Below are 12,422 nucleotides of genomic sequence, written 5' to 3'. Positions count from 1 at the left end.
AGCATAACATCACAACATAGAAAACCATACGATAAAGTATCAATTGGCAGACTTAACTCAATCAAAAAATGGGGTGATCAGATTTGAAACTTTTTGTATTCAAATATTCAATTTTATGATGTGAAATTTGTTTCAGTGTTACTATCATTTCAGTCTCTTTTTTTCAAATAGCGCAATCATAGCAGCATTGCTTTTCATAAAAAGTAAAACATATGTATTGCGTTTCAACTAACAATTATGAAAAACAAAGACAAAAACAGTTATCCTTCAAAAATGTATGGAATAAGTGTAAAACTGAAACTAGTGGCTACTTACCAAATTTATAGTAAAAAACCTTTCCATTCCACGGGTAGAAGGTGTATTAAAAATATCGAAAGAGAAATCAGCTTTTGCTTCTTCTTCTTAAATATTTAGGCGATCATTGGGAATATACTTTTCCTGTTACCGCCAAACAAGGAGATGTTATTAATTACTGGGTATGGGGAGAAAAACAATCACAAGGAGAAACATTAACAGGACAATCGATTACTCTAGGGCGTAAGTATTTTACAAATATAAGATAAATATATATTATATATCAATTAATTACTCTAAATAAAATGTGCCTGCATATCATTGTGCTACATTTCAAATTGACAGTATTTTGATAAGCAAGCTGCTGCCATTTAAAATATCTAGAATCTGAGAATCAATAATGTTCAGGTTAAACTAGCAGTTGCAATAAAGTCATAAATGATTGTATTTCTTCCAAATTCCTTTAACGGAATAATAACTTCTTATTTAAACTAAGACGACCATCATCAATAAATATCAGTATGTATTCACAATATACATGTTCAAAGTTCTTTTACGTGCTTTATAGTATACCATATATTGTGTAATGCCTGAATAGATTATATTTTCAATTTGATAAAGCTATGTTCTTTCCCCAAAACTCATACCGCATTGTAGGATGCCTAATGGTGTGTTAAAAATGTGTTTTTACAGCAATGGTTGGAATGTCAACAACTTCAAGTGTACCAACAACGGTTACCGTACCATCAACAACCCTATCATCAACAACCACTGCAATTACAACAACAACTGTACCACAAACTTCATCTAATGCACCTCCCACTAACACTTTTACCACGTCCTCCTTAAAGCCATTTATTCCTGGTTCTAACATTACAACGATATCAGGAAGTCCTAACAGCACCGTTTTAATCGGAGGGACAAACACATCATACTCTACGCCGTATGTATCATCTAGCAATACAACAATGGTACCTAATTCAAATAGTTCAAATAATAACTCAACCGGGCATAGTGCTTTTGGAAATTCTACTCATTCTTCAAATTATATGTCTGGAAATTCTTCAAATCATATGTCTGGAAATTCTTCAAACCATATGTCTGGAAATTCTTCAAATCATATGTCTGGAAATTCTTCAAACCATATGTCTGGAAATTCTTCAAACCATATGTCTGGAAATTCTTCAAATCATATGTCTGGAAATTCTTCAAACCATATGTCTGGAAATTCTTCAAACCATATGTCTGGAAATTCTTCAAATCATATGTCTAGAAATTCCTCAAATCATATGTCTGGAAATTCTTCAAATTATATGTCTGGAAATTTTTCACATGGAAATATGACAGGAAGTTCAAATACTACATCAGGCTCAACTTCGAATGCAGGGACCTCAAACGTTCAAAATGGAACTGGTACGACTAACGGATTAAATGGTGGATCTTTACACAAGGGGTCTTGCTGTAATAAAGGTATGTCATACAATATATATATATATATTTATATTAATAACTAAAGTCATATTTTAAACAAATTGAAGACAAATATGTGGTAAAATTGGTAGCATGAATGATTTTTTAAATTAATTGAACTCAATGTATTATATATTGAAGAATCAACTGTTCCATAGATACTTTCTTCTCATTTATATTTACTAGAAGATGCCCGCCAAATTGCGGTACAATTGGGCAAGTGTTGATACAAAGTGATTTTAAATTTCGAGGGCAGTACGTCGACTGAGTATGCGCGAAAGCGTATAAACCACGGATCGATAAAGGTTTCCGATTTAGGTTATTTTCTAAAATATTATCGTTTCCTGTAAAAAAAAAAGTTTAGGAGGTACAAAACACTACATGTCTATGTCATTTCACAAATATTTCCCCTCTTGATGGTTTTAGAGGAGATGCGGCTCAATACAATCGGCCTCTTCCTTTTGTAGATTGTCTCTTTAGTAGAAACAACATTCTTGTTTTAGGGTGATAACAAACCTCTATGTTTTTTTTCTTCAATACACCATATCTCTTACCTTCAAGTACAATTCAAAATCAATATTTTGATGATGATGATTTTCTGTTTGGTAGTTATTCTATTCCGTACTGACATTTGAAACATATTTTTTAATGTAGAGTACAATTGTCAACAATATCCATGTCTGATATTTGATGATGAGTTTGATATTTTGAACCACTGCGTTTGGGAACATGAAATAACAGCTGGTGGTAACAGGGTAAGTAATTGCCTCGTCTGGTGGTAACAGGATGAGTATTTACCTCGTCTGGTGGTAACAGGGTGAGTAATTACCTCGTCTGGTGGTAACAGGGGGAGTAATTACCTCGTCTGGTGGTAACAGGGGGAGTAATTACCTCGTCTTGTGGTAACAGGGGGAGTAATTACCTCGTCTGGTGGTAACAGGGTGAGTAATTACCTCTTCTGGTGGTAACAGGGTGAGTAATTGCCTCGTCTGGTGGTAACAGGTTGAGTAATTACCTCGTCTGGTGGTAACAGGGTGAGTACTCAGCTCGTCAGTATTTTATTTTAAATTTGATTTTCTTATCGGTTTACACCTAACAGTACTTTATGTTAGATTGACTTGCACTTGCTTGTTTTGATACATTTTCAATCTTTAATTGAAATGAAGTTGAATCTAAGAGTAAATGTGACGAAAATCAATAGAAATGACGTCACAATTAGATTACGATAGAATCGCTGAAAACTTATGGAGAACTGCCTTAACATTACTGCGTATAAATAATACAAAAAACAATAAAATGTTGTTTGATTGCCTATGAGGCAGCAGGGCGTGGATGTAAGCAACTGTAAGTTCGGTGTTATGTTAACAAAAGAGCAATTCCAATATCGTATGATAAGCGATTAAAAAGTGTAACAAGATGTGAAATAATTCAACCAAAAACCAACAGCCTAATAAATATAGTGACCATTTGCGGACTTCTAGTTTGTTCCACTCGTTATGTGTCGTAGGGTAATTGTCTTAATTATTAATCATTTTTTTCACAGTCACTTTTGATTAAAAGGAACTTCCATATTATTACATAATCTGTCAAATTTGATGTATTGTAGGATTCAGAATTTCAATACTACACAAACAACAGGACTAACAGCTATGTCAGAAACGGTATCTTGTATATCAAACCAGTAAGTAACCAATTTTATATCCCCAAATTGTTACACTTTTTACAAGAAAGATTAAAAAATATGAACGACACGTGAACGTAAATTGTAATTTGTAGAACATCAAAGCAAAGCAATGAAAATGAACGCACACAAAATAGAGAGATAAAAGGACAAACGAACCATTAAAAAAATAAACACCTAAATAAAGAAATAATTACAATCCGAAAAAAAAACCAATATGTTTAGTCGAAAAGTTCTACATTAACGTTTTACCTACGTCATAGGAAAGAATTAAATGTGAGCAGATGTTACAAGAATGTGCTTGTACAGGAGATAGCTTTGTTTCTTAATGAGTATGGCTATCTTATTCATTTTATAGCTATGTCAATATCGTTTCTACCACTACGTTAATTACTTAAATGTCATATTTCTTATTTCCTATTCAAAAATTAAATCAAAATCATGTTTTAACATCACTTTATCAGCTAGTTGTCGGTAATTCATTGAATTTATTTTCAGACTTTGACCTCTGACCATTACGGGGAGAGTTTTCTGACATCTGGAACACTGGATCTTTGGGGTAACGTTGTGATATTTGTTGACGTGACGTACATAAATTTATATTGCACAATATACTTTTTTATATTATACCTTTGAAAGTTTAAACAAAAGAAAAAACTTTTGAATTCAAGAACAACATTTTAAAACATTTGTTTTGCATCTACAAACACAGTACTACAATGACGAACTATGGATATAAATAAAACTTTTATTATTATTGTTATTCATTGCATATGCCTTTTTAATTGATTGACAGCCTTTTCTATTTTGATTCCATTTATTGGCATTGTTTTTATTTTAGGTGGATTTAATGATGAAGAATGTACCAGTAATGCATATTCCGGATGTAAGAGAACCGGAAGTGTTGCCCATCCAATAAATCCCATTCAGTCGGCTCGATTACGTAGTAAAAGAGGATTTAGCTTTAAGTATGGGAAAGTTGAAGTCGAGGCCAAAATGCCAAAAGGAGACTGGATATGGCCTGGTAAATATTATTCAGACTGTAGATTATACATTTTCCTAAGGTGACGTCTTGCAAAAAAAAACTTTTTTTAATTCTGATCTTAATTTTATGGAAATCAATCCTATGGTTCATTGTCATTTACACGTGAAAACAAGTAAACAAATCCTATCTAAATCTAATCCAAAGGATAAGAAAATTGAAGAAAAACAATATTTAACAATTGATAAATAGCAACAAAATGTTCATGTATTCTCATGCTATACACAATAACTTAACTGTATTAAAAGAGGGACGAAAGATACCAGAGAGACAGTCAAACTCATAATCGAAAATAAACTGGCAACGACTTGGCTAAAAATGAAAAAGACGAACAGACAAACAAAAGTACATATGACACAACATAGAAACCTAAAGAAAAAGCCAGACGAATTCCACTAAAAGCTAGGTGTGATCTCCAGTGCTCCGGAAGGGCAAGCAGATTCTGGTCCACATATGGCACCTGTCGTGTTGCTTATGTTTTACCAAATCCTAGTAAATTGATGGTGATTATAAGTATCATTATGCATTACAGCGATCAAGATGTTGCCGAAATGGAACGCCTACGGCAGATGGCCTGCGTCCGGTGAAATGGATATAGTAGAGGCAAGAGGTCAGTTGATGTACCTTGTTGAATGTTTATCACTTTGAAAATAGCATTAATGGTTACGAATCTTTCTGACCATTATCTACATAGGAATATGAAGTTATGAATGACACAGCTGTATTCTTTTCATTTTGTGTGTTCAAGTATTTGATTTTTCCATTTGATAACAGACTTCCTGTTTTGAAGTTTCCTGAATTTTTTATCTTTAATTTTTACGACAATTTCTTTTTAGAACTGCTATTTGAAAATCCCAAACTTATTCAAACGTTGAAGAAACGATAAATCCAAACAGGACCAAAGATAAACCCAAAAATAAAACAAGGACAATGATTTATCATTGAAATATTTATATTTATAAATAAACTGTTTACAACATTTTGATTTTTTTTAAATAATAAGGCATTTCTACCTCGGGCATAGATTACCGTAACAGTATTTGGCAAAACGTTTAGGAATTTTAGTCCTCAATGCTCTTCAACTTTGTACTTTATTTGGCCTTTTAAAATTTTTTGAAGATTCGAGCGTCACTGATGAGTATTTTGTAGACGAAACGCGCGTCTGACGTATATACAAAATTTAGTCCTGGTATCTATGATGAGTTTATATACATATTTATTTGTTAAAGTGTTAATTAACAAATTTTAAGTGCTGAAAATATTGATGATATCTGACTTATATATATTTCTTAAAAAAATCAAAAAAATTGTGTTTTAATGACAAACTATCTGCATGGTCTTGCGGCTAGTACCGAAAAACTGAGCAGGTGATACCCTTAGGAACTTATAGTCTTGCAGTAGAGATATCCACTGTTTGTGATAATGTTAACAGAATAATTGACACTGCAACTGATTTTTAAAATGTTTAACTACATTCACTATTCAAATTATATCTAAACCATCTTAGTATTGAAAAATTGTTTGGAATAAGTAACTTACTTTCTTCAATGGCATCACCGAATGCAACTACAAATTGATTTTTATTTATCAAGAGAGAAACTCTACTAGTAGAGTTACAAAGGATGAAGTTATCATATGAAAAAGAAACTTAATGAAATGTTGACTAATCTTCTTACAGAACACGGGGAATGTGTCAAAGAGTCAAAGACCCAATCAAAAACCAGAAAACATTTATTTACCTGTTTTTGTTTTTTGTTTTTCTGAATTATACAGTGATCATTTTTAACTCGACATCTTTAAGACCAAGATTTAATCTTTGATATTGGTTATATTCAAAGGAAACATGAATTATAAAGATTCGAATGGAGTAACAAAAGCTGTTGATAGTATTCAAAGTTCTATTCATTTTGGACCTGGTACACAACTTGGTCAAACCGCCAACGTATCTGTTGAGAAGTAAGTATTGAATATTTCTATTAAGAATGTTTGTGATGCAAATATATTCAAATACTTTTTTTTTAAAAGAGAAAGTTGAAAGATTATCGATATGCTGTATATGTATAAACCTATATGTAAATAAAATTGAGAATGGAAATTTGGAATATGTCAAAGAGACAACAACCCGACCAAAGGGAAGAAAACAGCCGAAGGCCACAAGCAGTACACCATTTGAAGAAAAAGTTAACACCTACCCGATGATGACGTGTCTAAGTGGCCCGTGTTAGGAGAGAGCCATTTCTCTTGCACGTTAAAGACACCCTTGTAGATGTCGAAAAAGAGCATGCTAATGCCGCTACAAGGCTGCACTCGCACCCGCAAAGTGGAAAGGGATTAATATAAGTTGCAAAACTTGTTTCCCAATCCACTATAAATATATGTTTAAACTAAGTGGAATTGCAAAATGTCGACAATTCATAATATAAAAATAAGAATTTGAGGTATAATGACAAAGCGACAACATTCCACAAGAGACCTTATTACACAGAAATTAACAACTATAGGTCACCTTCAACAACCCATGTAAAACGAAAAAGCCTTAAAAGATTTGAAAACCAGAAACTACCAATCACATAGCCATATATATATAAGAAGATGGAAGGAATAATAGCTCCAATGAAGATTAAAATCCGAAAGGATCCAATATTTATCATTTGATTCATAACAATAGTCCATTTCTAGTTACCGATTTGGTTCATAACAATAGTCCATTTCTAGTTACCGATTTGATTCTGTTTTTACACACTTTTTAACCAAACTACTTCCCTTTCTCAATCGTAGACTGGTTCCTTTCCATCCAAAATTGGCTTTTGTCAATGCAAAGCATGATGAATTGAAAGTGATGTATCGGCAGTCTAACTTATTTTTCATGAAACATAACTTCTGATGTCAAAAGTATTTAGCTTAACAACAAAGAAATATAGTTAAACGATCCTCACATTACGCACAGATTAATTTGCTTTTGCACTAGCTCTTCATTGTAAATAAAAATTAAACTTAAAAAGGGACCTCTCATAACAGGGTCAAATAAGGGAATTGGCAAATAGCCTATTGACAATAACCGGCTACTGTTCTGATGTTTAGTTTCTCGGATATGTTGAGCAATTCTCTAGTTTTTTTATGGAAGGATGCGTCAATAGTGTCCTTATTTGTTCAATTTTCTAAATATATCTGGATGTATATTTTACAGGATACTAACCTCCAGCACTTTTGCAGACAAATTCCATAAATTCGGTATGGAATGGGATGACAAACACATAAGGTACGTATTGCCGAGAAAGTTAATCATAGAATTTCGTACCGTAAATAATACTTAATAACGATGTCAACCTTTTAGTGTAAACACGTACATAAGCCTGTAAAACCTAGCGTCATTATGCAAATACAAGACCAAAGTAGATATAAGACAACTCTCCATCCAAATAACAATTTATAAAAGTAAACCATTATAGGTCAATGTACATTCATTCATTCATTCATTCATTCATATCTTTATTTCCTCCATTAAGAGATTCAATGAACAATCATATATTTAAACAGATCAAATTACAAAAGTTTTCAAAACATGATAATAACACAATATAAAATTTCAATATGTACATAACAAAATAAAGTTCTGTGCTTATTTATATAACTGAAGAAAATTTTGACAAAAATTGCTCTCACTAACGACGGTTCATGCACTGGCACATAAACGAATCGTTGTTCTCAGTAATCCACTATAAACAGCGACACAGTGTGCAACGTGAACATGACAAAGATTATGAAAACTGTCGGTGTCTATATTGCTTGTTGTTACGTGCTTCCCCAAGAGAATGCAATATAACTTTTCATCGTCGTATGAATAAAGTTCCACAAATAAATGCAATGGAAATTTTTTCATTATAAACTCCCACCACATATCTCTGATTAAATGAGTTCCGCTACAGCTACAACATGCATGTACATATACATCTAAAAACTGAGTGTTACATAATTCACATGTACCTCCAGTGGTATTTGGAATGTCGGTTAGCAGTTTTGTAATATAATAGGAGTTTACGATTTCTCTGGATGATTTAGAACTTTTCCAGAAATCTGGAACCCTAACCGATAGGTGAACACTTCTAAAACAAGAAAAGTTATTATCGTTATGTAAACGCCGAGTCCATTCGTCAGTTTGTACTTTGTCAACTGTATTTTTCACTATAGCTTTCCAAGATTGCTTCGTTGGAAAAACTCCCTCTCGCAAAAAGTCAAGCATATAGGAATGAAGGCTGTATTTATACAAAATGTTCATAATATCAGGAATGAACCCATGATGATTGCGTTCATTGTCAATTAAATAGGTAAACAGACGCACAAGAAATATTTTCTTCGTTAGGAAGTTGTCATCAAGACTACACAGTTTTTGCAAGATATATAACTTCTTAGTCTCTATAGACGAGGTAATAGTATGAAGTCCAAGTATACTTTGGCACATATCTGATCTCGTAGACGTTTTCAAGTCCAAAATACGCTTGACTATAAAGTGCTGAAATCGATTCAACGCAGCAATGTCGTTTGACTTTAAACTAGTCCACATTTCACAACCATATAGAACAGTAGGTAACACTATAGATTTAAACAGTTTAAGTAGAACGCATGGATGTGTTGACTTGTCGCAAACACCGTTGAGCGCAAAATAAGAGTTCTTGCCTTTTCTACATGCATTTGATGTTCTTTCTGTCGATCTGAATTTGGAATTTAGCGCAATGCCTAAGTGAGAGTATTCTTCGGCTACCGGTAGAACACTGTTTGCAATATGCCCGTCGTATGTTACTCGAACTTCTCGTGGGTTTAAGGAAAATTGCATAACGCAGGACTTTTTCGCGTTGAAGCAGAACCTCCATCTATGGGCATAGTCAGCACATATATCTAACAGACGCTGGAGACACAATCGAGTTTTGCCAATACATGAAATATCGTCAGCGAGAGCAGGAGAGCAGCTAGCTATGTGATTAACACCAGTTTTCTTATTACATTTTTCAAGATCAACCAACATATCGTTTATAAATACTAAATATAATAAACCAGATAAAACCCCTCCTTGTCTAACCCCTTGTAATACAGGAAAGAACTCAGACTGACACTGGTTTACAATTACTGAACTCAAAGTTAATCATTAATAACTGACCATAATTTGCCTGTTACACCTATTTGATACAATTTATACATAAGACCAATTCTCCAGACAGTGTCGAAAGCTTTCTTACTGTCTAAAAAGGCAACAAAAATTTTACTGAATAATTCTAGGTTTATGATAAATTGTTTCATGTAAACTAAACGATGCAGTTAAGCAACTAAGGTACTTTTGAAATCCTTGTTGTTGGAGATTCGGCATGTTCTTGTCATACAACACGAATTCAATTAACCGAGCTTTAATAATACTTTCAAATAGTTTCAAAACACAGGACATTAAACTAACTGGTCTATAATTATCGGGTGAAGTTTTCCACTTTTGAAGATAGGAACAAGGAGTCCTAGTTTCCAGTTCCTTGGTATACGTCCTAATCTGACGATGAGATTGCATAAGACCGTTATACACTTCACAACAGGGCTACCTCCGTGACGCAAATGTTCGTTTTGTACTCTGTCATGTGCAGCTTTTCTATATTTTAGCTGACCTATCAATTTAGAAACTTCTTATTCAGTGATCAATCCACCAGGTATCCACCTTCAACACCACAGGTTTTAATAATGTCTTTGTATACGCTCTCAATCGAACACTTAAACTCATTGTCAAAATTATCACTTTCTTTTGGTTGGTACAGCTCATGAAAATACTCAGCAAAACAGTTTGCTACAGACTCCGGAGAACTGTACACTTTATTTTCATACACAATCTCGGGGTATATCTTGGAGGAACGACCTCTAAAACGTTTTATTTGTTTTTAAAACAACCGTATATCGCACTCTGCTGTTTCATTTAGATCATCATAACACTTTTGCATATACTGTTCATTAGCCGCTTGCTGTACACGTCTAAATTCGGACTTTGCTCTTTTGTATATTCGATAAGAGTCAAAATGCATTCCTCGAGGTTGACCATCTAGAACCCAAAGTTTACGCATTGACCTTTCATTGTCGTGTGCTGGTTTCACATCTGCGTTCCAATACGGTTTGGTGAGTGGATTAAATCCGCATTTCGGAATTGCGAAGTTCGCAGCATTATGCAATGTGCTAACGAAGTCGTCATATATAATGTCAATATCAGCAAAAGAATAAGAGTTCATTTTATCAATTAATATTTCCACGGGGTCAGACAATAGTTTTTGGTATTGATTGATCTGTGCGTCAGTTACCTTAGGCCAAGCTGGTAATTTGTCGCTGGAGTTAATAACACGATGTGAGATGGAGTCCGTCTCAAACTCAATCACTACTGGCAAATGATCGGATGTGCTACTTATTGCCCCTTCATCAAGGATTTCATAGTACCTTAGTTTTCTATATATAATTTCATTACACAAGATATAATCTAACATTGTTTGTTTAGTTGCATACGTATCATTTATAAAAGTAAACCATTATAGGTCAATGTACAGCCTTTAGTGTTTAGATGCTAAAATATACACTAAATGTAAGATACGCTAGAAACCAAAGAAAAAAACAAAACAAAAAATAAATGTTAAAGTTGTGACCAGTTGTGTCAGTTCAAAAACATTATTTATAAACTGAAAATTTCAGGTTTGTAATAACGCGCTATTCTAGATGTGTGTGTGTGTGTGTACATCCTCTAACAAATTTCTAAAATTGTACATTTCTATATTAGTCCAAATAATTATGACGTCAAAGTAAGGCGTCAAAGAAAAAAAAATCATAATAGCCTTTCAAGACGTCATAATTATTTGGACTAATTTCTATATGTGTTGCAAAGAGACTACACATCATTATGGTGCTAAATCATTGATTCAAATACATTCTGATAATTTTCATATGTATCTTTTTAAAGTTTTTCTGTCGATGGTGTCGAAATTTTGAAAAGAGAACAAAATCAAGTTGGATTTTGGGGAGTGGGAGGAATTAACTCAACGGGGCTGACAAACCCTGGTCATGCTTATGTCGGAGGATCACCCATGGCGCCTTTCGATCAGGAGGTATTTATGTAATGACATACGATCATGTACAATGATGGTATAAAGGTTATGTATGTTGGTACTTGTTCCATTGTTATATCGAGAGAAGAAAAAGCAAAAACATTTGTCATAAATACATGCATAATAGTAGTGAAAAAGTTATTTAGGCTGCAATTGAGACATTATCAAAAGGTAAACATTTGTATAAAAAAGAAGACGTGGTAAGATTGCCAATGAGACAACTTTCCACATGAGAGCTAATGACACAGTAAATTACAAACATTAGTTTATCAGTATTGAACTAGTTTCAAATTGTATTTAAAAGAAATAATTCTATAACTCGAAAAACAAATAATGATATAGTATTAAGTTCAAAATACCCATCTTTATATTGTTGATGTAGTCACATGTAGTTAATCTTTTTTTAATCCGTCAATTTTTTTTTGTAGTTTTACCTCGTTTTGGATGTTGCTGTTGGTGGAACTTCTTTTTTTCCAGACCCGTGGATGAATATGCCATATCCCAAACCTTGGCGTGATGCGTCGGATTTCGCTGTTAGAGATTTTAGGCAGGCAAGACATTTGTGGCATCCGACATGGAGTCCACAAATAAACAATGGAGAAAATGCTGCTCTACAAATTAATTATATCAAAGTATGGAAGATGAAATAATAAATAAAAAAATTGAGTGTTCACATTTACTATTGAGTTTGTTGATTTTTTGTATTATTTTTCTGAAGATGATTTAAGAAAAACATCAGCAGTGATGTTCATATTTACTTTTAAATAGAGTTTGTAGAATTTTTTGTATAATTTTTCTGTATTAAAAGAAGAATTATTTTTTC

The 12,422-nt window shown here is 33.1% G+C and overlaps 1 protein-coding gene across 1 annotated transcript; it reads left to right on the top strand.

Moving 5' to 3' along the window:
• Positions 1-1,295: 1,295 nt before the first annotated feature.
• On the top strand, positions 1,296-12,272 carry LOC134728273 (beta-1,3-glucan-binding protein-like). The gene is made up of 10 exons (XM_063592820.1): positions 1,296-1,764; positions 2,419-2,519; positions 3,371-3,445; positions 3,944-4,004; positions 4,287-4,469; positions 5,020-5,097; positions 6,326-6,443; positions 7,675-7,746; positions 11,455-11,599; positions 12,028-12,272. The coding sequence occupies exons 1-10, from the start codon at positions 1,344-1,346 to the stop codon at positions 12,247-12,249; spliced, it is 1,476 nt and encodes a 491-aa protein (XP_063448890.1). The 5' UTR covers positions 1,296-1,343; the 3' UTR covers positions 12,250-12,272.
• The last annotated feature ends 150 nt before the right edge of the window (positions 12,273-12,422 follow it).

This window comes from Mytilus trossulus, chromosome 8 (genome assembly GCF_036588685.1).
Source record: "Mytilus trossulus isolate FHL-02 chromosome 8, PNRI_Mtr1.1.1.hap1, whole genome shotgun sequence".
In the NCBI taxonomy this organism is placed as follows: Eukaryota; Metazoa; Mollusca; class Bivalvia; order Mytilida; family Mytilidae; genus Mytilus; species Mytilus trossulus.
Note: the sequence above shows the minus strand (reverse complement) of the source record. Positions and strands in the feature narration are given on the sequence as shown.